The sequence below is a fragment of the Prorops nasuta genome, unplaced genomic scaffold, assembly GCF_024137725.1.
Source record: "Prorops nasuta isolate Cenicafe-Biocafe unplaced genomic scaffold, Cenicafe_Pnas_1.2 PNAS00005, whole genome shotgun sequence".
In the NCBI taxonomy this organism is placed as follows: Eukaryota; Metazoa; Arthropoda; class Insecta; order Hymenoptera; family Bethylidae; genus Prorops; species Prorops nasuta.
In genome coordinates this window covers 4,544,388-4,569,864 of record NW_027116802.1, presented here as the reverse complement: position 1 = coordinate 4,569,864, position 25,477 = coordinate 4,544,388, and the positions used below count along the sequence as shown (strand labels likewise).

General features: G+C 35.2%; 5 protein-coding genes across 12 annotated transcripts in view; 2 read left to right on the top strand and 3 right to left on the bottom strand.

Annotated features, from left to right (window-relative positions):
- Positions 1 to 143: 143 nt before the first annotated feature.
- LOC136773170 (serine/threonine-protein phosphatase PP1-gamma catalytic subunit B) lies at positions 144 to 2,941 on the bottom strand. The gene is made up of 4 exons (XM_066726594.1): positions 2,667 to 2,941; positions 1,876 to 2,007; positions 1,221 to 1,780; positions 144 to 1,148 (listed from the first exon to the last, which is right to left on the bottom strand). Exons 1-4 carry the CDS (start codon positions 2,719 to 2,721, stop codon positions 909 to 911), a joined length of 987 nt encoding a protein of 328 aa, XP_066582691.1. The 5' UTR covers positions 2,722 to 2,941; the 3' UTR covers positions 144 to 908.
- A 2,084-nt stretch (positions 2,942 to 5,025) lies between these two features.
- On the top strand, positions 5,026 to 9,265 carry SREBP (Sterol regulatory element binding protein). The gene is made up of 8 exons (XM_066727139.1): positions 5,026 to 5,258; positions 5,472 to 6,032; positions 6,113 to 6,344; positions 6,414 to 6,808; positions 6,875 to 7,807; positions 7,917 to 8,224; positions 8,500 to 8,655; positions 8,767 to 9,265. Exons 1-8 carry the CDS (start codon positions 5,159 to 5,161, stop codon positions 9,118 to 9,120), a joined length of 3,039 nt encoding a protein of 1,012 aa, XP_066583236.1. The 5' UTR covers positions 5,026 to 5,158; the 3' UTR covers positions 9,121 to 9,265.
- A 411-nt stretch (positions 9,266 to 9,676) lies between these two features.
- Positions 9,677 to 12,963, top strand: Usp12-46 (Ubiquitin-specific protease 12/46). Its single transcript, XM_066727140.1, has 8 exons — positions 9,677 to 10,134; positions 10,402 to 10,482; positions 10,560 to 10,776; positions 10,854 to 10,934; positions 11,013 to 11,305; positions 11,386 to 11,523; positions 11,598 to 11,741; positions 12,453 to 12,963. The coding sequence occupies exons 1-8, from the start codon at positions 10,132 to 10,134 to the stop codon at positions 12,558 to 12,560; spliced, it is 1,065 nt and encodes a 354-aa protein (XP_066583237.1). The 5' UTR covers positions 9,677 to 10,131; the 3' UTR covers positions 12,561 to 12,963.
- Positions 12,964 to 13,035: 72 nt separating this feature from the next.
- RpL21 (ribosomal protein L21) lies at positions 13,036 to 13,995 on the bottom strand. Of its 2 annotated transcripts, none has more exons than XM_066727142.1 (2): positions 13,894 to 13,995; positions 13,036 to 13,566 (listed from the first exon to the last, which is right to left on the bottom strand). In XM_066727142.1, exon 2 carries the CDS (start codon positions 13,556 to 13,558, stop codon positions 13,079 to 13,081), a length of 480 nt encoding a protein of 159 aa, XP_066583239.1. In that variant the 5' UTR covers positions 13,559 to 13,566; positions 13,894 to 13,995; the 3' UTR covers positions 13,036 to 13,078. The 2 variants fall into 2 exon arrangements, with proteins under 2 accessions (XP_066583239.1, XP_066583240.1); XM_066727143.1 differs by having other exon boundaries at positions 13,807 to 13,934.
- A 2,788-nt stretch (positions 13,996 to 16,783) lies between these two features.
- Positions 16,784 to 25,477, bottom strand: part of LOC136773367 (follistatin-A) — a 33,286-nt gene continuing 24,592 nt past the window's right edge. The window contains exons 5-8 of one of the 7 annotated variants that reach the window (XR_010822603.1): positions 21,722 to 21,979; positions 18,203 to 18,515; positions 18,015 to 18,120; positions 16,784 to 17,934 (exon numbers count right to left, since the gene is read on the bottom strand). Coding sequence is in view for 2 of the 7 variants with exons in the window: in XM_066727002.1 (XP_066583099.1) it covers positions 18,388 to 18,515; positions 21,722 to 21,979 (386 nt within the window). In the remaining 5 variants the exon portion in view is untranslated. Of the gene's footprint in view, positions 18,516 to 21,721; positions 21,980 to 25,477 lie in introns of all 7 variants that reach the window. The other 6 variants (XR_010822604.1, XR_010822601.1, XR_010822605.1 and 3 more) reach the window with 6 other exon arrangements.

Here is a 25,477-nt window from a genome sequence, read left to right as displayed (position 1 = left end):
CTCATATCATTTACATATTCAGCGGCCGATCGATTCATTTTTATTTTGTCCCAAGTGACTCGCTATGATTAGAGAGAAATCCAGAGAGGCATTACCATTAACATTTCACTACATGAACTAATCCCACACATCATTCAAACGGCTGTTGGAATATCCATTTATTTTACATACCATTTTTCAACGTGCTGTACATACAAAGATACGCGTCAATCTTGACTCCATATCCTACACAGAGCGGCCAGTCATGATACATAACCTTTATTACATTTCGCTTTGAAAAGTAATGACAGAACTCGGTATTATCATGATAAATTGTACAAATTATCGTGTCAAATCTATTAATAGTACTATTCCTATCATTTTGAAAAGAAGGAAGACAATATGTAGAAATATTCGTGATTTACAAAAAGAACAGAAAAGAAGCAGAGAAACCGAAGGGAAATATTTTCTTTAAAGTAGCTTGACACTGGAACTTACTGCATCGAATCTCGATTCCCTTTATAAGAACAATCTTAAATATACTAGTCCCTTCTTGTTTTACGATAGGTTAAATGATCGTTCGTAGAAAATTAATAAGCTCGACAGGAGTTAACCCTTTACGCACAAGTTGTAGCTTGACACAAGATTTACTGTTGTTACTGCTTTAAATTAGAGGCTCAACGCCTCAAAATCATTTTCTTGTTGTTTTCATTTTCCGCATACTTTCTAACATAACGGTTTTTGCTTTTATTATATATTAATGATAGTTCTCTCCCTCTCTTTCTCTCTTGTACTTCCGTTCACTCACATATTTAATCACTCGTTCCTTCTTTTTTTCTATTACAGGGACTTTAGTCTTAAAAGGTGATCGATTGGGGAAGCAGTTTGAAGGTCCTAAGCGTCGCGTTCAAAAATCCAATCTAAAGAATTCATTTTTTCTTGTTTTTGTTATTTGCGCCTCGTGGTGGCGTTACTGGACGTCCAGCGTTCAGGCCGCCATATGTGAATTTTCGTTTATCTGCAGGCTTCAATATTTGGAAGCTGCACATTAATGTCTCGTCCACCGACATCATGGCACCTGCATTGTCGAATTCCCCGCAATAGTTTGGAGCAGAGAATAAAGTCACCAACTGACGTTTGGCAAAAAACTCGTAACCATCTTCCACAACCTAAGATATTGAAGATAAATTAGGTGGTATTTTTTACGGAAAAAAATAACAATTCTTTTTAATTTTATATACCTGATGTGCACGACATATAAGGTCAAAATCATGTTTGTGTAAAAATTTGGCAACTACCTCAGAGCCAAATGTAAACGAAACACCACGATCATTCTCACCCCAACCCATTGTGTCTTTGTCAGGATCTGACCACAACAAATCGCAGAGTAAACCTTGATCAGGTACGTCGGTTGGACGCATGATACGTCGAATCTGTTCCATACTCTGAAGATCTGGACTTAAACCTCCATGACAGCAAAAGATCTTCTCATCGACAATTGCAGCAACAGGTAAGCAGTTGAAGCAATCGGTAAATGTTTTCCAAAGCTTTATGTTGTAGCGGCGCTTACACTCGTCATAAAATCCGTATATCCTGTTAATAGATGCGCATTCGTGATTTCCTCTAAGTAAGAAGAAATTTTCTGGATATTTTATCTTGTAAGCAAGAAGAAGGCATATTGTTTCCAAGGATTGTTTTCCTCTATCAACATAATCACCCAGAAATAGATAATTACTATCGGGAGGAAATCCACCATACTCAAATAATCTTAGTAGATCATAATATTGTCCATGAATATCACCTATGAGAATTAATAATTGTTTAGCGATAAACAAAATCATAGATTATGAAACTTGAAAGTATATCACTACTGATGGACATTAAAGTAAAGCTTACCACATATTTTAAGCGGGGCTTCAAGTTCCAATAAAATAGGCTGAGATAAAAAGATTTCTCGTGATTTTAGGCACAAGCCTCGAATTTCTCCTTCAGTCAATTGTACATTCTTGCCAGGTCTTGCACCACGGACTAGAAAGAATTTTTTTGATCATATATACAGGATAATTATAACTAATATTAATAAAATTCTTTATCCCTCATTTAAAAATGCATTCATAAGTAGCAATAGTAATAACAATGAATTATGGAAACATTAGATATTAGGCAATGGCTCATAAGTGCCAGCTTCCGAAACTAATTTTTTTGGATTATATTAATATAAACCAGAACTTATTGAAATGAAGATTCAAAGTAAAAACATAAGCGATGAAAGTGCAAGCATATAAAGTTGCTTAATCACAAGAAGTATATACAACTTCAAAAGCACATGAAGTTTTTTAATTAATTGAAGCCAGGAGAGAAAAATTACTTTTAAAAGATATATAGAAGACAGAGAAGGATTTGAAGAAAAAACTACAGACAAGTATCTAGCGACTTATGAGGTTTTAGAACAACACATAACAAGCAAACATATAGCATTATAAAATTAAAATAATAAAACAATATGAAAGGCAGAGAGAGAGAGAGAGAGAGAGAGAGAGAGAGAGAGAGTGGGAGGTGAGGGCAGTGTGAGATTCAAGCTGTTGTATAAGCAACGGCGTCAGCGTCAACACATCAGTATCAGCATCAGTATCCGTTTAGCATATATTGTGTCCCCTTCAAGACACATCGATCGCAACGAGCATCACCTTCCAAGAGCCGTCCTATGATGGTGTCAATGTTCAGTTTGTCTGTTTCAGCCATTTGACTGGGGATTTATGAATGTCCCGGACGTCCCTTCGCACCAAGCAGCACTCCTCGTCAAAGCGATCTTATGAATTCTTTCCCTTTTCCTTTCGTATGGCACACGCTAAACAAATACCACACGTTCGCACCTTCGGACAAGAAACCCGCAGCAATGGCCGTTCCGTTCAGCGGTGGCGAAGACCGTCCCACTCGTCCCAGTCCGTTCCGTTTCGTCTTTCACAATTTTACAGTAAATACGTATGATGTGCTGGGTTGCTCGCACTGATGCATTCCCTTCTCTCTCTCTCTCTCTCTCTCTCTCTCTCTCTCTCACTCTCTTTCTATATTCGTGCTTTGCTGTTGGCGTCGTTTTTTGGGTTGTTTCAGGTTGTTGCTTGCGGATGGTTTATTGAAGTTGAACGGATGGATTGTGCGGACTGTGGACTGACTATGGATGGATGGGTGATTAGAATTGTGTGCTATGCTTGTTATACTATACTAATTACGTTTTACAGGATATTTTACTTAATTCGATTTAGAATGTGAATGTAAAAATAATTTATTTATTTTCGCATGTAAACAATATCAATTTTTTTTATAAAACCTTTTTGAATCTGATTACAAAGTATAATTTTAAAAAGGTCTTACGAAAGTAATTAATGTCTTATATTTACGCAGATAAATAAATAATTTTCACATTCAAGCTCTGGAACAAATTAAGCGAAACACCTTGTGTACAAAATATTAATAGTAAAGGTCAGAAAGGTGACCTGCCAGTCCTACCCTAACCCCAGCCCCCAAATGCCCCCAATAGATTTAAGAGCATATATGTATAGTGCAATGATCGGATTGGACGTTTCAGGACGGGACAGATTTCGAGGAAGGAGGGTTTACTTTAATTGTATTTGAAAATTGTATTAATGCAGTACTGAATAAATATGCCTTATGCAAACATTTTTTCACCAGTAAACGCAGAATTGAGAATCAAGGAATTTTTTCAGAATGTAGACGTTGTTTTTTAATGCTTGCAAGAAAGCGGGAATTCGGGAACTTTTATTGATTCCCTTATTGTGCTTTAAAATGAGTCCTCTGTCAACCTCTACTACATTAATAGTGGCATATTCTGTAATATATAAAACACCATAATTAAGACTTATATTAGAGCTTGGTAGTACGGACTCAGCACTTACCAGCAGAAGACATGGGGATCATGCTGGGAGTCCGAGTTAATCCGAAACTCCCGCTTTTTTGCAACACTGCACTAATGTAGCTTATTGTGTGCTCATGTAAACTGTGAAGTGAGTCTCTAACGGATATCAGTAAGTTATATGTTAAGAGAGCTTTCTAAAGTTCCTAATTCAATTTCGCATTTATGGCCATTCAACACTCAATACTTACTAAGCGCTGAAGTAAATCGACTAAGGACCGGTTCCACAAGCCTTGTTTAAACTGGATTAAGTTAATTATGCTATATTCTATGTGACATAAAATATAGCAAAATTAACTTAATCCAGATCAAAAAAGGCTTGTGGAACCGGGCCTAAAGTGCTAGATCGTTTGAACACATCACTGTGGAAGGTGGAAATAAAAAAATTACGTTTGCACGTAATGCACATGACTCAATTTACCGAAAATGAAACTAAGTTTGAATTTTGGCTTACTACTTAAATAAGAAGAATATCGAGCTAAGCTTAAGTTCCGTTAATAAATTCCGACCTCAGCATTATATTGAAATTTAAAGTAAGAAACTTCAAAGTTCAATTATAAAAACAGCGCTACACTTAGGCCCGATTCCACAAGACTTGTTTAAACTGGATTAAGTTAATTATGCTATATTCTATGTGACATAAAATATAGCAAAATTAACTAAATCCAGTTTAAACAAGGCTTGTGGAACCGGGCCTTAATCTCCGCGTTTAATACTAGTTTTAGGTATGTTCACGAAGCACGCTTTTAACATTGCCAGTGCTATGTATACTGGCGGCGCTGGCGCTACTATACTACTGCGCAGTGCGCATAGTTATCTGAAATTTTTGCGCGCAACATCGACAGTGTTCGCATTTAGCAGAAATATAATTGATTCATTAGTTTAAATGGACAATTTATAATGCATATTTTGATAGCCTATAAAAAGATGTTAAATATGCTGAACGGAACGAGTGCTAATAGCGTATGTATATGTATATATGTATGTATGTACATATGTACTACCGTGCTCCGTAAACGGGCCCTTTATTTTTGAACATATTGTGCTCCTTTTTTGTATAAGTTTAGGGACATAACGTGACGTAATATCGTCTGATCTTTCCAAGGCTTCCCATTGGTCAAAGCAATAATCGGATGATCATTTATAATTTTTTACTTAGGTATTGCGTTTGACAGTTACCTGTGCAATATTATTGTGTTTAATATCATTTTGTTTATATGAATAATTATTCAAATATAAGAAAATACCATGGCAGATCCCGGGGGTTGGATACCCACACAGGACAATGAATTCTCCAATTTTCAAGCTAATGACAGCTTCAATTTAAATGAGATGGCTGGTATTGATGGTAAGTATTTCCTTATTTTTAACTTAGTAAACAATTCACTTAGAAATCTTTATTATGTTTCTCTATTATCAGTTAATTATCCATTCAGTTATCAAACTTCTCATAGCAGGTTGTTATTTCATTATTGTTATCCTTGTTATTTTTATATAATGAACAAGTGACAAAATTCTTCATTGTTAATACATTGTTTATGTCAGGCTTATGTTTTTTCAGATTTGCTTACCTACTGTGAGAGTGAATTAATGAAAAGTGAAAATTTATTCAGTGATGAAATACTGCTCTCAGAATTAGAAGAGCCTATGCCTGTAGATGGAGAACCATTTGATTTGATAAATGTTAATAATGGTAATGAATTTAAGGATTTCAAAGATCCAAATATTTTGGAGCCTGTAGCATCAGCAAATGTACTAGTACAACCAGCTGCTGAGGACAATAGACAACCAGCACAGTGTATACAGCAAGACTTACCACCTGTACAAAACAGATCTCAAACGATATCAGTAGCCCCTGCTCCTGCAATATTTACCCCTCAATATGCTATACCGCAAAATATAAACTTTAATGTCCAGTCTCCTGTCGTCATTTCTGCACCAGTTGCTCATCAACAGAGGCAACTCTTGTTACCTGCAAAATTAATCAAGTCTGAGTCAGTAGTTTATTCTAGAGGTCCACAAACTACTACCTCTACTACTGCACCTCATCAAATACATACTTTAGTTAATACTACCAATGGAACAGTCTTAACAACCACTAATGGTACAGTTTTAACTACTGGTAAGCAATTTATAATTTCAACATTTTATGTGGTCAGAAATTTTTGATATTTTGCTCTTATTGTACTATTCTGTATACAGGCATTCCTGTGGTATTGGATACTGACAAAGTACAAATTAACCGTTTGAATACAAATACACATGTAGGTGTACCAAGAGTAAGGGAAGTAAAGCGCAGTGCTCACAATGCCATAGAAAGACGATACAGAACTTCCATCAATGATAAAATCATTGAATTGAAAAATATTATAGTTGGTGTTGATGCAAAATTAAATAAATCAGCAATTTTACGGAAAACAATTGACTATATTAGGTATATTGGGTATAATGGGTATTGTAAAGTGAAAGAAAATCATTAATTGATAATTATTATTTTTATTAGATTTCTTCAGAACTCTAATGCTAAATTAAAAGCTGAAAATATGTCATTAAAAATGGCAGCTCAACGGCAAAATTTACGAGATTTGTTAGCTTGTGGCGAGTTAACACCACCCCGCTCAGATTCAAGCGAACCATCTTTGTCACCTGCACCCGCTCCTTTATCCCCATCATCTCCATTGTCTGCGAAAGACGAGACAGAAATAATGCAAAATCTTCATCCTCCTTCCTCCTCTACAGTATCTGGTATGAGAGACCACACAAGGCTAACTCTTTGTGGTGTTATGCTGATGTTCTTAGCGTTTAATCCTCTTGGTATGCTTGTAAAAAATATCGGAAAGTTCAATCACGATTATATTGACACCAAAATGGATGGCAGAACAATACTTAATTATCAAGGTAAATTTCATTATTCCGTGTACATCTCTATGAAGAATATTTAATAAATGGACGATTTCACTGTAGATCCGTCAGAACCGGATGGAGCTGTTTGGAGCAATGTAATTCTATGGCTGACTAATATAATACTTCTGGCTGGTTGCTTGTGCAGACTATTGCTATATGGGGATCCAATTTTGCCCACAGATAGTAAAGTATTTCTTGAATTACGTCGTTGGAGGCGACAAGCAGAATTTAACATTTCCAAGCATGACTGTGCCCAAGCGTATCGAGACTTAAATCAGTGCCTGCATTATTTTGGACGCTCTTTACCCTTGTCTAGGACAGAAATATATCTGGCAACAACTTGGCAAGCTATAAGGCAAATTCTGCATAAACTGTGGATTGGCAAATGGATTTTGTATGTGAACAAATGGTTTACTGAAAAATCTGAGCAGCAACAAGCCGAAATTTCAGCGATGGAAATAGCAATTGTTTATCAGCACTTACTCTGCTTTCGATTATCAGAAGGATCAACCAATTCTACTCTTTACTTCGCTTTGTCCGCATTAAACTATGCAGAAGCTGCCGGAGATAGCGTGCCTAAATCGCTTTTAGCAGAAATCTATGTGAATGGAGCTCTGTGCTTCAAACAGTCTCTTTTTCCATTTGTCCATAAATATTACTTGTCGAAAGCTCGTATGTTATTATCCTCTTGTGTCGTACCAGATAAGTTAAAATGGATAATAACGGACGATGGAGCAAAGTTTTTATCTTCTCAAAAATGGAATTATGGGCCTCGCGTTGATAGCGAGTTCATTTCTCAAAGTAGTAAAGCCGATCCTTTATCTTATGCTTCTCGAGCCTATAGAGAACACCTTATAGGACACTGTTTACGTTTACTGACCGGAACCGCTGGTGACTCTCATGCATCCACTGTACTTGAATCTGCAAAAAATATCATGAATTCAGCTAGCGTCGATGCCTCCTATCCTAGCTCCGATAAACTAACTGTTGCGAGTAAGCATTCTAAATTTTCATTATTTATGTTTAATAAATATAGGACGTATTTTTACAAATAGTAAGGTTCTTATTGCGTTAAATGTTAAATTTTTTTTATTTATTGTAGATTGCGAAGATGAAATAGGACTTTGGTGGGGGGCTGTAATGTGCGCAGCAGCTAGCTGGAGATTAGGTGAAGACAATACAATGGCATGGGATATCGCCGAAAGCAAATTTCCCTATGAAAGAAATTTTCAACCTGGAAGCAGTAACAATAGTGGCAGTCCATTGCCGTACGCTATTCTCAGTGTATTACAAGCCGCCAAGCACCCGACAAAATTGCTTTCTCTTCATCTTATAGAACAGGCTGGAATCATTCTTGAACAATCCATGGTTTATTATCATTGTAAGGAACAATCCGCGCAGAATGTTGTGGTGAGCCTCTGCCCAAGTTATTTTTTAATATCAATTCATTTCTCGCCTTATTTAACATGTTAAGATTTTGCCATTTAATTTAAGCATTAGTGAATGCTATTGCTTACCCGTTACGGGTGTGCATTGTAGTTGCATTGCGTGAAACACAACTATGCAATACTTCTACAGTGCAGCTCCTGTGTCGGGACACAGCACCGTTTATTATTCAATATTATAGAAAATCATAATTTTTGTAATGATACATTTTAAAAATAAACAACAAAATTTCTTTTCAGTTAACCCAATTGTGGATTTGTGATTGGTTGCTTGAGATGCGAACTACTTTTTGGCAAGAACAGGAAAACGAAACGAATAGAGCATCTATAAATTTGTCTCTTGCAAGCTTTCAGCGAGATTTAGCATGCTTGAGACAATTATGCCGTCATATTCCAGTAAGTTACAACAACTTACATTTAATTATTTGTAATAATGTATCAAATATAATATTGTGATTTTTGTTTAAATTTTAATTTATTCGTTTATGGTTTATTATTTATTTCCAGTCAGTCTTGACTAGAGTATTTTTGTACGAAGCCACTGCTCGCATTATGGCCGGAGCAGCTCCAGTAAAAACTCAAATACTCTTGGATAGAAGTTTACACCACAGAATTTCAAAGACATCAATTATTTGTGGAAAGGACCGTTCGCAAGAACAAAATAATGGAGACCGAGAACACGCCGCAGCTTTATGCTTAGCATGCAGACATCTACCTACTTTGTTATTGGCTTCTCCCGGCGAACGAGCTGGTATGCTTGCAGAAGCCGCTAAAACTTTAGAAAGAATAGGAGACCGGAAGCGATTGCAAGAATGCTATAAACTTATGCGGCAATTAGGACCAACCATTTCTGTAAATTAGAATCCTCTCTTAATTCGTAAAACCATTTGAAATTCATAATTATTCTGTTAATTAATATGTATAATATTAATTTTATATTTATTCAACTTAATCATAAAATACATGTGTATATAGAACATAATAAGATATAAAAGACTTTTTATAATATGTAATTCGTAATATAATAAAGTGTATATATATAAAACGACTAACTTCTAACTCCTATAAACGAATGTGTAAGAAACAGAGCTATCGTTGGGTAATAAGTGTGTGTATAAGATTGTGATGATTAGAAATGATAAGAATATATTTGATCAAGTAAGTTTGATGAAAGGCGTAAAACGTATGTGCTAGAATATATAAATTTTAGTACTGAAGGTAAGAAAGGACTCCAAATAAAATATTTTTCTACATCAGTAGTTATGAACTATGAGCTCTCATACCGACTGACATGCTGTTCAATTCTGGTCCAAATTGCTTGCTAGTGTGAGTGGTGGCTGGTGGGTGAGTTTGATTTTGACACAGTATGTGTGCAACAGTGTATGTGTAAGGAACGAATCCTTCTGTCTGACCGCTGGTGTTTATAATCAGATACAGCATTCCGTAATCCGTACACGCTACAAGGCAAACAGTATAAAATAATTATAAATATATATCGTGCTTTCGGTGTTTGGTGCACTAACCAAATAACGAAAATTCTCCATTTAGTCTTTTCAAATGCGATATCTATTTTTCATTTTTCCCCCATTGCGTCTCTTGAGGTTTTGTGATATGTTGTTGTACATGTGACGCATATGTGTGTATATTTGGACGTGTGCAATTCCTATACACATTGAATCTATGTGTATATGTATTGTACGCGTGTACATCCACAGCAAATTCTAATATTCTTTCCTATTATTCAGTAGAGATGATAGGATTTACTGACGTGTATTAACAAATGCCTAAGTAACAATACAATGGAGTTTATGCTGCTGTTAAAATCTGTGCTAAGTGCTTGTCAATATTTTCTTGAAGCTATTAAGCTATAAGATGGTGAGTTGCAGCATTTAATTATGCATCTGTATTTAATATCTATTCACGTTTTCAAGGAATTCCAACACAATTGAATAAAAGAATGTAAATTTCCAGTTGTAGGTTTAATTTATTCTTTTACATTTAATTAAAAAAATCGTTAATTCACAATGTTTAACCTGTATTATTAATGGTTTCAACTTTTTCATTTTTGTGTGAACTTCATTAGGCTTTTAAGTATACTATTAAATTTTTTAACTAATTTGTCTTTTACACCCATTGCTTTAGGGTGCTAATATATCTCAGTTAGAGAGAGATATTGGATCCGATCAGTTTCCTCCTAATGAACATTATTTTGGGTTAGTCAATGTGAGTAGTTTCATGGTATATCATTTGACTCGTATCAGCTATATTAGTATTTTTTCTATTTAATTTTTTCATTACAGTTTGGAAATACTTGCTACAGTAATTCAGTTTTACAAGCTTTATACTTCTGCCGACCATTTAGAGAAAAAGTGTTGGAGTATAAAGCTAGGAATAAAAGAACCAAAGAGACGTTATTAACATGCTTGGCAGATTTATTTTATAGTATTGCCACTCAGAAGAAAAAAGTTGGATCTATAGCCCCAAAAAAATTCATTGCTAGATTAAGAAAAGAAAAAGGTAAGAAATCACAAATTTCTTTAAACATTTGATCAGAAGTAATGTAATATTAATCTTTTGTATTTTATTTTTTTCAGAGGAATTCGATAATTATATGCAACAAGATGCACATGAATTTCTTAACTTCCTAATAAATCATATAAATGAAATCATTCTTGGTAAATGTTCTTTTGTGTATTTTTTATACTTTAGTAGAAAAAACTTATTACTGATTTTTTTCCAATTAATTGATGTAGCAGAGAGAAGTCAAAGCAAACCTGCTGGAGGAAAATGTGCAGCAGGAGATGCAGGCTCACCACCAGAACCTACATGGGTGCATGAAATTTTTCAAGGAATTTTGACTTCTGAAACTCGATGTCTTAATTGTGAGACTGTTTCTAGTAAAGATGAAGACTTCTTTGATTTACAGGTCGATGTAGATCAAAATACTTCCATCACACATTGCCTCAGATGCTTCTCAAATACTGAAACTCTTTGTAGTGATAATAAATTTAAGTGCGATCATTGTAGCAGCTACCAAGAAGCTCAGGTAATGCATTGTTTAGGAATAGCATTATATAGGAAATGATGTGAAATTAATAATTTTTATTTTTTGTACTATCATTTCAGAAGCGAATGAGAGTAAAAAAATTACCTATGATTTTGGCGTTACATTTAAAAAGGTTTAAATACGTTGAACAATACAACCGTCACATTAAAGTGTCTCATAGAGTAGTTTTTCCATTAGAGCTGAGGCTATTTAATACTGTGAGTCCTGATTCTTTAAACACACATTTTGCTTCAATATTTGGCATAAATCGAACAAATTTGAAATATTTTAGAGTGACGATGCAGTGAATCCAGATCGTTTATATGATCTGGTAGCCGTTGTAATACATTGCGGAAGCGGGCCTAATCGGGGACATTATATTTCTATAGTAAAAAGTCATGGTTTTTGGCTCTTATTTGATGATGACATGGTTGATGTAAGTGCTTTATTATTTGCTTCTATAAATTAAAGTAATGTAACATATACAATGTGTTCAAAGATTCTGGAAACGATCAAGTACCTCACCAAACTAAGTAATTAATGAAGGACTGATGTATATTTGTTGTACTTTTAAAAATCTGACAGATGGCTATATTCGCCTGGTTTTGGAAAATATGCTTGATGACATGCAAAGGTTGTCTTGTTTTCTTTAAAAGGAAACTAGCAATTTTTGAAACATATTTTTGTAATTTATCTCAAGAGTTTCCAAAATACATTATTATTTATTAATTCCGGAATTTCCGAGGTATTTTGTTCAGGTTGTATGTAGATGTGATTTTAGCTGACTAACGTATACGCGAACGCTACGCATACTCATGCGTATTCGTTCACTTACCTTTAATTTTACATTCGATATCTTGTAAACGCCTGGATAAAGTGTAGAATTACGTTGTGCTTTGCAAGCTTCTTAAGATGATTATTACGAGAATATTAAATAAAAATGAATGCTTCCATTAGTGTTATCAAGATGGTCTTCACATTCTGAAGCATACCTAGCAAGGTTTAACCAATTTATCTATTTGATCAATTTTTAAAAGTGCTTAAAATACACTTTATTTTGTTTCTCTAACACATTCAGTTGTTGAGATACAAGATTGTTTCCAGGCTTTTTGAACACCCTGTGCAATAATTCTTATTTCATATTTAGAAAATAGATGCATCAACAATAGAAGATTTTTATGGACTTACATCGGATATTCAAAAGAGCTCTGAAACTGGATACATTCTTTTTTATCAATCAAGAGATTGCAGTTAAAACAGGCTGGTTTTTCAAATTTTGTTTACACTACCTAATCATCAGGGAATTATTTATGAATAATACTAATACTTATAAGCGTATCTATAATCGAGCATATTTTTGCCATTAGAATTAATAACTGTAACTCGTTTTACCTATTTAAATTCATAGAGAATGTTTCTGTTTGTAATCTGTCTAAGAAGTATATCCTTCTAATGATCCAAGGATACCGAAGTTGATGTAAAAACTATTTATTTTAATTATATTTGAAAACTAGTCCACCTTTAATGAAGGAGGAAAACTTGTTTATTTATGTTAGAAACAATTTATGTGTCCAGTGATATGAAAACGTTGGAAGCAGTATCAAATTCTATACAGATGTAAATGCATATGACTGAAAATAAAGACATTGTTATTAATATTATTCTTTTTTTCTTAAAAACCAAATTTAACACGAATTAAAACCAGTAGGATCAAAATTGATAAGCACGAATACAAAAACAAGTTTTTATTGTTATCAAATATTTATTTGATATTTAAGCAATAAATTCATATGGAATAGGAGCAAGTAAAATGGGGGCTTCACGTCCAGAAACAATGTGGGATGTTCTTGGCTCAGCAGGTTGACGCTTCAGCTGTACTTTGACATTCTTCTCTTTAGCTTCTTTCCTTAGCTTTTCATTTTCCTTGACACGCTTAATAAAGTCTTCTCTGCATTTTGAGTGTGTCAAATGTTCAATACGTACATTGATACGTTTGGCAATGATACGTCCACGTACTCTTTTGTTAACAATTACCCCAAGAGCATGAGGTGTCACGTTGAACACACGCCCAGTCTTGCCATGATATACTTTGTACGGCATACCCTTTTGTACGGCACCATTGCCCTTGATGTCAACAATGTCACCTACTTTGTAAACTTTCATATAAGTGGACAAGGGGATAGTTCCATGTTTGCGGAACTTTCGAGAGAAAAGGTCCCTTGTACCACGTCTATAACCCTTTGAGTTCGTCATGATTTATTCTAAAAGAAAGAACAGGAGTTGAAAAATTTCTAATATAACCTCACAAAATTTCAAGATAGCTACAAGGTTAGATTCATCAATGTACATGTACAATTTATTAATCTTGCAGAACTTAACTAAAAATATAAAAACTAGGAAAAAATCCTTTTACAACTTTTTTTCACTAATATTCTAATCAAATAGCGGGGAAAAGTTAACCACATGGCAAATTGATTTAAAGTGAATACAATTAAACTTACTATTTTTATTGGACTAAACGATGAGTAGTATAAACATTACTGTAAATATTTATAGATTAAATGAGAATAGAAGACTCAATTACTTACTTTTCTGTATATTTATTAAATAAATCGAGTGAACACGCTTATAACAATCGTATGCACTCTCCCCATAAAAGAAAAGGATTTTTCTTGTATTACCAACTAAACGTTTTGGCCAAAATCCCTAGAATATACTACCAGTCACTAGGGTTAAAGTTAAATTCCCTAATAAAGAGCTTTTAATACTTTTTGAGATCAGTTATTGAACACATTTCTTAAAGTTACATATGAGTAGAAATGTAGAGAATGCTGTGCCGGGTGCCCCCCAAAATCGTGCTGAATGTTGTTAAATATGTTATTTATATTTTTCGATAAATTATGATATGAGCTTTATGGAGATCCAGTATCTTTGGATTGGAGTTTTTGGAATACCCCATTTTTAAATATTTGATGGTAAAGTAGAAACTACTAGAAACCAAACTCATATCGACTAATGAAATTGCCAATCCTTCGATAGATGGCGATAGTTGTAGAAAATTGAATAAAGAAATAATAGACAATTCTTAAACTTTTTAATCGCGCTTTTCTCAATATAACAAATGCACAAATTGATTTACTTTCGTAATCCAATATTTGGAATAAATTTTCTTGTGGTAAAATAAAAACAGTAAATGATAGTCACATTATAATAATTTATTTAAACATTTATACACCTATATAATGATCCACAGTCTTGAAAGTAGTTGCTAGCCAATATATACACACATATTGATATATATGTATATGTATATATATATATATATATATATATATATATATACATATATATTCCTTCATTTATTTATAAGTTAATTCATTTGTTATTGCCTAAATAAAGCATTTTTAAATCTTAGAAATTAATTAAAGGTTATAGGCTATCCTAGGCTTGCGATCGTTATCTATATATACTATATCTCTCGCAGAAACGGGGTTTCGACTGTATACATATATATATATATATATATATTTAATAATATAAATTTGTTTAATTATACTTCATAGGCAAATCTGACATGCATGCATAGATTGTTTTCTTTTTCTGTTTTTTTTTCTGCTTTTATCATAATATTCTTAAGCGCAATTACTTAAACTTTTCTACTTTCAATCCATTCGATGGAAAAAAATGTTCTAAATTATACATGCACTTTAACCCTCTCCCGGCCTTACTTTGATTATTGAAATAATCATTCTAGACAGAATTGAACGCGTACCAGAGAATTAAAATCGTCGCTTGTATCTTTTTCGTCTCGTTCGAATCGCTTGCACAGAAGATTTCAGCTCGATAATACATTTTCCACGATAATAAATACAAAATCCAATTACTTCGTGGAGACAAGCGAAGAATGACTAAAAGAAGACTTTGATCGCGTTAAATACCATATAAATAATACTATAAATCCCGAGAGAAATTAAAACTAATTTGTCAGCCTCTATACTGAAGAAATCTACATCCGGGAGATAGTTGACGCAAGGGCAGCTAAAAATGATTTAGAGTTCGAGTAAAATCGCAAATACCACATTTTTCCATTTAAAAAAGTAGCTAAATCAAGTTGAACAATATAAACAAAGTTCTTCACTAATACTGACCGCCTGCAATATCTTTTTATTTTTCATGTCGCACCGAAATTTCTCTACATAAATTGGACAGTTCCGAGGGAGTTGTAAAGAGAACATTAAAAAAAGTTGTATGCTCCACCTGGTTTTTTTACAACAGAAACCTATATTTTTAATTGCATATTCATGTAGCTCATCTCAAGAGCTTTCCAAGCACTTTATTAATGCACCATTTAACCCAGGCATTTACGAGATATTTGGATTTTAAATTACAGGTAGGTGCGAGCGAGTACACGTATATATGCACAACGACCTGTAAATGTGTAATTTTAATATCCAAATAAAATAAGCGTCTAGATAGTACAAAAAAAATTAATTTTTAATTAAAACACAATTCAACATGGCCTTTGATATCTCTGAATTTGTTCAGTCCAGAGAATTTTCATTATGTTATTCGCGTCACGGTCAGTGATGCCGGGGATTGTAAGTGTATTTTGAATTCCTACTATTACTCCCGCACACATATACATAAGTGCACCAATATAGAAATTTGGAGCAATAGTGGAGCATCGAAATACCCACGGTTATACAGCACTGGTTATGGCTCCTTCGAAATTGTTCAATTTTTGCGTACATAGGTAAAATTATTTCTATAGTATCAATAATAAACGTACAATACTGCAGGTGATGAGAGTTACCGGCCATCCTGAATATATATTTAAAAATATAGAAAAATTTGTTGGCAGGTTAGAGCAATTATTATTACCACATACCGTTAGTGTATCTTTCACCGAGATCGATTTTATTGAAAATCAATAAATGATACAGGAAAAACGTGATTTTTATTGCTTTTACCTCGTAGATCGAAGAGCTCTAAACTACGAGAAGATAATTCGATATCAGCTATACATAGATATTGCAAGTAGTGCATAAGAGATTATACAGTCATTGATAGACAAATTTATACTGCACTTTTTTTTCTTCACCGTTCAATGTCGCGAAGGGAAGGTAAAAAAAAGAAAGAAAACTCGATAGAGGATCTCGCTTTACTCCCGTTGGGCGGACATCGTTATTATCTAGATCCTTTGTTCGAAAATGTTCGTATGCCGGTAAAGGTACACTGTCTGTATATATATTCTTCCGTTTCTTTTCTCCGTATTTTTCTCTTAGCTTTTTGTCAGCTCTTTTTCGCCGTTTGAACAAGAGCACGAAATTGCGGCGATTGCAGTTATTTCCTCTCCGTCTCCCGAGGGATTCTTAAAAACGTCTACGACGTCCGGTGTGTCGTAACGCGGCGCGTTGCTTTTCCTGGAACAGTTTTGCGTCCTACTCCCTCCCCCCCCCCCCTCCATTCCCCTATCAAGAACGTTAATCGCGACGACCAAACAACTAGCCGAACGTCACCCCCGGACATTCGAGAAGCTTTTACCCGCTCCCGCAAACTTTTATTCTCCGACGTTTCCATTGGCCGACTGCGACGGAATTTCCCGACCTCTGCCGAGCTCAGAAAAGGTCGAACGACTACACGGAAGTCTTTTATCGAGTAGGGTCGAGCGATCTCATATCGTTTTGTCCTTATTTGATTTAAGGGTATCGATAGTAAATTTCAACAGTCGATATGGTGCTTGCGATCGCACACAGAAATTCGATATATCGATGGGTTTTGATAGAAAGACGTATATAGATGTGTTCCGTGAGCCCAAACGAACGGGAATCTAGAAAACTTGGCAGTTAAGTTAGATATAATGTACGAGATCGTTGAGGGATTTGACGAGGGAGCAGATTATATTGGTAAAATATATATATCTACAATGGTGTACTCTCAAGCACATGTTTACCAACACGAACGAGCCACGAGCCGACGCAGCCGTACACATAAATAAATTAAGTACGAGGATTACGCTGCTGGCGCCTGCAGGACGGTGGCTTTTCGTACGACGATTCAACCGATTCCTGTTTATAATAAACAGCTGTGTGTCGCCACCAAACAAATCTTGTACGCTTTTTTATCCTCGTCATATTTTCTCCACGTTCACCTCGTCCTTGATAAATAGCATTATTCTGAAATCGATCTCGATTATTCCGAGAGAGACACGAATTTACAATAACTCTAAAGATTTTTCGCAATAATTCTGTAACGGTTATATATATATAATATATAATATATATACTTGATAAAATATAATAAATAATAATTATAGATTTATTCTAAAAAATAAATAGAATATCAATTATTATATGTATACATTTATAATATCCTTGGATAATTAAATACGAGCAATGATTGCAATTTGTTCGTAGCGGTTGAGTTTTGAGTATTAAAATTTCTCAAACGATTCTTTTGTTTCTTTAAGATAAAGCTGATGGTCGATGGCAGTAGCGTCCTTGATCGTCCTTCGGGAGTGACGTGAGCCAGATAAAAGAGAAGAAGAATCTCTAATAAATATTGGTCACACACACACCTGCACAGTGCCATGGAATCCCAGTGAAAACGCATATAACGGCTCGATGGTTCTGATAGGAAACGCGCAATTCAATTCGAGAAACTTATCATAAAGGAATGTGAATAGTGCGGCTGATTGCAATTTTCTTACCTCCGATAAATTCCATTCTAGTCTAATTTCCCTACTTTTTAATATTATCGATTCGTTGCCATCACGAGTTCCTTAAAAATCACACGAGTTAGGAGATACACGCGATCTACATATAGAAAAAAAAGAAACAAATGAAAAATGTTGAACAGCTATCTCTCCCCGCTTATTTTCAACCGAATTGAAATTACAGAAATCAGTTGGATTATAGAGATATGACAATATTAATAGCACTGTATATAGACAAATAGAGATGTGGAAAACGTTCTCAGGGGTTAGCGTTAATTTTTGGGGGCGCCGTTGGATTGGTTTGGTAGCACGTGGTTATTTCTTGATTAAGGATTTGGCTGTGAACCGAGAAGGGGATACCGACACGCTACGACTGGGACGCCAAGCTGTGGTGATTCCTCAGGCTCTGTGACGTCAGTTCCAGCTGCGAGTCGTCCGTTTTCACGTCCTCGTCCGCCAAGTCGACGCCATAATTGCTCGAGGTGTTGTTCTCCTCTGCAACAAAACGTAAAAATATTCTGCCTTTATTTTGTTCTTCGTCAATTTGTCACTGTTATTCACTTCTCCCTCCTGTTAGGAAGATGGCTCTCTTTAATGCTCGCTGAATGAGAAAAGAAAAAATCGCGTCGAGAGGAAGAAAAACTGATGATAATTGATGAGGCTCTGTCGAGTAAAAATACTACGAATGGACGTTGTTTACGTGTTTGATGTTGGGACAGGTAGAGGACGAGGGGGTCGGAGGAAATGGAACGGGAGTAGTGTATGCTATATAGCATATATCCATCCACTATCCATAGCGCTATTCACGTCTGTTTTTCAGATGCCTGTCTCGGCGCGCGCGCCGTGCAAAATGTAAAGTTTCATTAAAGTGATAATGACGTAAGCACTGATCGAATAGGGCATTTCTCATAGACGATCGCGGGTTCGTTTTAAGCGCGTCGGTGAGTCAGCGTTAATCTCAGCCAGCGCACTCTGCACTTTGCTGTTTGCTGCTACAGCAAGCAGCCAACCTTGCAAATCACCTCCTCCGCCTCTCTGCTCATGCTTCTGTGACTTCCATTCTAATTCTAATCCTACCGCAACTACTCAATTCATTTTAAATCACTCGCGTTTTCTCCGCTACATCTATATAAAGCTGTGTGCAAAGTCTCATTTTTTCTTCAACCAAGTCCAATCAATTTCTTTATTTACAAATCAACTGATGGAAAAAAAATCCCAATTGAAAAAATGGAGAATTCATGAATTTAAGTAAGCATTAATAATGCTGGTAATAACGTTATGTTTACAGAAATGCATTAGTGAATTTCATACGAATATACACCCTATTGAATATGAAATATTTCCTATAACGATTACCTCTGGAAATTCAATCTTTATTTCAAAGAGTATACCTCAAGTAAATATACTCGTAAGAGATACTTTTTTAATTTGTAAGCTAATATTTTGAAAAGCAGGTATTTAATTTATAAATCAATTGATAGAGGAGGAAATTATTGTTGAAAGATTCGAAAGGGACTGAGAGATGTTCCTAGCTCGAGCGCACGCTATGAAAAATAAATGTTGCATTATTTGGATAATAATGAGTGGCGTGCGTGAAGAGGCTCGAGCCGGGGCTCGTTTGCTTGATGTTGTTTTGGATTCAGCGAGATAAATATAGTCGAGCAGAGCGAATGTCGGCTAAGTAAGTTAACTTGAGCCTACGATTATTATTGCATTAACTATGGCGCCTCAAGGCAGAGCAAAGTAGAGCCCGTGTATACCTGAACACTCGGCGAAACAGCTTCGAGTTTGCTGCCCCCTCGGACTAAACTTGTACCGATATTTATCAAGCGCTGCTATACATTGAAAATCACTCGAGAAATTTAAGAGTTAATTCGACATAAAATATCATCGTCGTGTGCTACAAATAGACATAGATCTGAGGAATTTAAAACTACACTTTTATATCCGCACAATTACATGTACTATACATATATATATATATATATAACTAGAAATGAGTTTTCGGATGAAGATTGAGACGGGACGAAGGTACAGGGAGTTCGATAGCTCGAAATACGCGCTAGTCTAAATACTGGGCTGAGGAGGATGCGCAGGTTGGTCTCTGTGTGGGTTTGCGCGTGTCTGCACGCAATTCGCGCGCGCTCGTAAAGTGATAAAAATATTGGCCTTCTTCTTTTTCTGCATCCCCGTCCGAAATGCACGTTTTTTCGCACACCTCCGAATAGCAGTCATAAAAACTCTTTTAATTGGACAAAAAGAATGCCGAATTTTATTTGTCTCTTTATTTTAACGCAAATCTGTATAAGAGGCTCTCTCGGAAAACTACATAACCTCTACCTCGGAACGAAGGAGGAGAGATTTGCCGGATATTGAGAAGCGAGTGCGACCAATAGGATAAATATAGCTATACGCGTGTATATGTGTTTCTCGTAGGAAGGAATTTTTCGCTTGGCCTGCATTTTTGCAAAGGATTGCAAGAAACACGGTGGATTCCTGGCGCGCGACGCGCACTGCCAAAGATCGTTTAGGTCAGAATATCAGATACGCAGTCAATTGAAAATAATCCCAAGTCAGTACTCCAGCTTTGTTTTACGACTCTGCAATTGGCTCGTAAAACTCCAGTGGCGCGTGACGCAACTCTACGCATTCTCATAAACGCAGCCAGCCAAGCATAATCCGTACAGCTAGCTGCTTATAACAGAGTTCATTCCAGACGACTCGCAGACTAAACGTCCAAACTCTTTGGAAGAAACGTCCCTTTCTCTTTATCTAATAATAATTATTATAGACACACAAAAAAAGATATTTCTTTTCAAATTTACCTTACTAGAAAAACTAACCAGAACGCGATATTATAAATCCAAAATCCTAGGTATTTTGCGAAGGTAAGTAGTGATTATTCGAGGTTTGTATATATTTATAAGTTATTAGCCTACCGACTTTATACAATTTATGTCAACAACTCGAGAGATTTAGTAAACAGCAAAATAAACGTTGTTTTATTATTGGAAATTTTCGCCACGTTTGTGTCATGTCACTGTATAGTACAAATATAAAACACTGTAATATTTAGTAATTTTTAACAGTAATTATGAAGGACGTATGCAAAACAGAATATATAGTGCAAAATATTGAATTTATTGAAATAATGTATCGGTAAGAATGATAATAACTAGAAAAATGCTTATATATTTCTTATATCGAATACAATATTTTAATAAATACGAAAATTATTGTTGTTCCGAATTTCTTCCTTTTCTACATCCATGCACAGAAAAAAATATATTCATCTATCCTCGAGGTTGTGGAGGATCGCGCTAAGCCGTTAATTTTTAAAGTGTTATTATGCGAGTGGCGGGTCACGCAATGATCGAAGGAGCGAGAAATTCAAGCTGCGCGACTTAACGATGAGGAAAAAGCTCGTCCATTGCGAGAGTCGAGAAGAGCGAGCGAGCGAGCGAGCGAGCAACAGGTCCTGTGCTCGCGCGTTTAATGTCAGCAGCTCCTCCGGTTTGGAGGGTGTCGTGTGTGTGCAACTCGGTGTCGCTACGGCTCGCAAATTTTTAGCATTATGCTGCATATATATAGCTTTTGATTCATCGGAAAGGAGGACCTTGTTACGAAACACATTTGCAGCTTTCGTCGGAGGGTTTTCTAGGGTGAAAAAGGAAGAAGAAGAATATACAAAATTTATATACCTGTGTAAGGTAGAGAGGGTGCGTCGTAGGCGTCGCAGGGTCCGGCGTGACGAGTCTCGAGGACGAAGCCTGTGTTGCAGGCGTCCTTCACGATATGGCACCAGCTGGGGTAGGTGATGTTGTTGGTCGCGCAGAGCACAGTCTCCGGCTTCCTGGGGCACCGATAAGTGCACGTTACGCAACGTGGTCGTCCACTCTTCATCTCCGACAGGCACGTCTGTCCCTCGCGGCACTGAATCGTCGTGCAATCCGCGTTTTCTGTAAATTGTTATACAAATGTTTTCTCCTTTATACAATCGATTAAAATTGCAAAATGAGTTTTTTTTTCTGGCCCACTTTTCGACACTTTAGCCCATCGAGAATTTTATACAAGTGTCTCTGAATATTTTCTCGAACATAACGCGTTGGTCGAACAAATATATGCTCTTTCTTATACTGAATGGTAGTGAGATCCGTATTTTTGTGAAAATTATTCAAACTTTTCCTCGTTATACCATAACATATGTACTATACTCATTTGACCGGCTTTCGATAATGAATATTTTAAATTAAATAATGCCAAGCAAAAAAAGTCTAATAAAAATTTTGTCCTTTCCGTATAATTACGTAATTATTTCATTCTTTAGTTTAGACAATAATGTTGCTTCATCAGTAAAAATAATGAGAACGCGATAATAAGGTAGAAGGCACAAATACCTCTGTCCTCTTTATTATTATTACTGCTGAAGCAGCATTACTGGCAAAATTAAAAAATGAAATAATTAAAAAATGTTACACAATGTAAGAAAATTTGTAGAGTTTTTTTCTCTAAAATTACTCAAAGAATGTGTATTTAAAACCTTGAATATTCAAAGCTGCACGTTCCATGCATCTATTATATAAATACATGATCCGCAGAGAATTAATAATGCGTCTGCTCTGATTGGCTGGTGTCTCTGCTGCAACGTCAGACGAGGGCCAGCAGTGAAATTTAACAATTGGATTAGACGCGCTCTATTTACCAGTCCAGTTTTAGGCTGCTGAATCGCCTACAGACACGATTGTCTCAATAAGGCGTCGTTACATTTACTTAGGTCAATGACCCACTTCTCACGCGAGCCTGCTGTTTACTCCTTGACCATTTCCGTTTGACCCCCCCCCCCCCCCAATATACAATAATTCCTTCCTGTTTCTCTAGTAATATATATATATATATATATATAAACTCTTACAATTATTATTAATACCACGTGACTATCATCTATATAGTTCCTATTCTAAACAAGACTAAATTCTATATTATTTATAATCCACATAATAAGGATATTCTCTTAATTTGTAAAATTTATATTTCACGAGTGTGATTGAAATTAATATATAACATTAATAAGTTATCCCATATGTATTCCAAGACGAGAGATCGAGTGTCAAAAGATTTCTATAGGTCAGCATAAATAGCAATTTAGGGGAGTGTATAGCAGATATATTCGTCTGGGATCATTGAACCTCGAAATGGCTGATTACTCCTCGTTTCGGTTACGTGGACACTTCCGGTAAGCATTGCGTAGCCATATTTAGCAACGATGACGTATTTGGTCCAGTTAATGGGAAATTGTATATATAGACATATTTCTAATATCGATTTGGCAAGTGAAAGAATGAGGTTGATAATTATAATAATGGAAGACATGGTAAGTTTGTTACATATATATATAAATGCAACGTAATTCAGAGAAATTATTGCGAGAGAGACGAGGAAACGTGTGGTGCGTGATGACACAAGGAAGATCACTTAATATTAATCTAGCCACGTGGCCTGACCAACATCGCAATCAACTATTATGTTCTATGAACTATTATACTGTAGTGGTTCAAGACGATGGCTATATTGGCCTTCGTGAGAACGCTGAACGTCGAATCACCACTCGTTTTATTCATTAAATCAAACGATTTGTTTTCCTTTACCCCAATGCCACGGTCATCTATCCGCGATTATATTATCAGTCTTTCAATAAACTAATTACACCAATTGTATTTCACTAGATTCATTGGTAGGATTTAGCAGAAGCTTGTAGTACTTGTGTGTGTGTGTGTGTGTGTGTATATATATATATATATATAGATGTTATATAGAAATATTATTATACGATTGGTCGATTTGAAAATGCATTACTTGATTGAGTTGTCATATCGAGTGTTTTAGAAGTAGCTTCACGTAACTGCTATATTTATACTGAGTTTTATCGATGAACCTGGTCAAATGTAATTGGTGTAATTAGTTTATTAAATGACTGCTAGATTGATCAAACGTATGGTAGTTTTATAAATGTTATTAAAAAATTCATAATTATTACTGGTCAATTGAAATAAGCATTATTCGATTGACCAATCGTGTTGAGTGGTTCTGAAACAGCTATACGTATAACTGGTATATTTATTTTAAATTCTAATAATTAATCTGGTGAAATGCAAACAGTATAATTAGTATATTTAAAAAGAGGAATATCTAATAGTTCTATATAGCTACTACGAGAATAATTATTGGTCAAAAAGTGCTATCTGACTAACCAATTGTATTAACTATTTCAGTAGAAGCTACCCTTTGTTTACTCGAATCTGCTCCCAAGGGTGGAAACAGAGAGATCCTATTGGCCAAAGTACCACCTTTGTCAATTTTTCGTAAGCAAAATCGATGAAAATCAGTCACAGTAAACAAAAAGTTGCTTAACTATTTTTATAATAAACCCTCTGAAACAATATATACCAAAACAAAGAAACAGAAAACAAAATTATAACCTTAGAGAGCTCTAAAATTATTGAGTTCATATTTTAAAACTGCAAAATTAATGAAAGAAAAAAAAAATAACACAATCATTATACTATACCTACTACAGGAAAGTAGGTTGGTAATTAAAAGAAACCCGAGTCGCAGAACAAAGGCGATGGTTAATTAACGTTCAGTCCCGTTATCTAGAACCTCCTATAAATTTTTCTTAATAGATCAACGTAGTGCATACCTTAATTCCTTTTCAGGCTGAATAATCTCGCGAAATATCGTAATATCGACTTTGCACTTTTTGTTATATAATTAATAAATTTGGGAGTACAGAGAGTTAATTATATATGATAGATTCGAGAGTAAAATTATTGTGCAATACAAGTGAGAATTTTTCTCATGTTTTATATATATATGTTATATAGTTTTATCGGGTGAAACATACACACACACACATATATATATATATATATAAATACAAAGAGTTTAAATGGAAGTGGAAAAAAGAGAAGAAAGAGAGGTATATATAATAAGAGAGCATGTGGCCGGGGGTATAAAGGCAGTTAGGTTAATTAGCTGTTTATGCCGTCGTCGGGAAAAATTCGCGGTAGATTAACGTTGCACGAGCTTCATCGGAGGAAGGAAGGAAGCCTGGAGAGAGTTTAGCTAACAAAGCGCTGAGAGTACCGTTGAGCGTTATAGCTATTGCTCGTATACTCGCGATCCGATGTATCTATACCTAATTAATTAGCGTTGCCATTAAATAGACACGTTAGCTTATACGGTCGACCGACTAATTAACGATCCTCGCGATAGTTTCGATCAGCCTTTGTAAAAATGATTTGCTTAATAAACTAATTTTTATAAAATATAACATATGGGTGCAGAAGTGCTTTGTTTTTTCACACTGAACATTTTCTTTTCTTCTCTTTCGAAGAAATGAGCGAAGAAATGAGTAAATTGCGTAGTGGATAACGATCGTCGCGATTTTCTAGATTGGT

Coding starts and splice junctions, on each gene's coding strand:
- RpL21 (XM_066727142.1), bottom strand. CDS start 13,558: ATGACGAACTCAAAGGGTTATAGACGTGGTACAAGGGACCTTTTCTCT.
- Usp12-46 (XM_066727140.1), top strand. Junction 10,935..11,012: donor TATAAATGAAATCATTCTTG/GTAAATGTTCTT, acceptor TAATTGATGTAG/CAGAGAGAAGTCAAAGCAAA. Junction 11,742..12,452: donor TTGATGATGACATGGTTGAT/GTAAGTGCTTTA, acceptor TTTCATATTTAG/AAAATAGATGCATCAACAAT.
- SREBP (XM_066727139.1), top strand. CDS start 5,159: ATGGCAGATCCCGGGGGTTGGATACCCACACAGGACAATGAATTCTCC. Junction 6,033..6,112: donor TGGTACAGTTTTAACTACTG/GTAAGCAATTTA, acceptor TTCTGTATACAG/GCATTCCTGTGGTATTGGAT. Junction 7,808..7,916: donor CGATAAACTAACTGTTGCGA/GTAAGCATTCTA, acceptor TATTTATTGTAG/ATTGCGAAGATGAAATAGGA.
- LOC136773170 (XM_066726594.1), bottom strand. CDS start 2,721: ATGGCTGAAACAGACAAACTGAACATTGACACCATCATAGGACGGCTC. Junction 2,008..2,666: donor CATAGGACGGCTCTTGGAAG/GTGATGCTCGTT, acceptor AATTCTTTCTAG/TCCGTGGTGCAAGACCTGGC. Junction 1,781..1,875: donor AGCCCCGCTTAAAATATGTG/GTAAGCTTTACT, acceptor TAATTCTCATAG/GTGATATTCATGGACAATAT.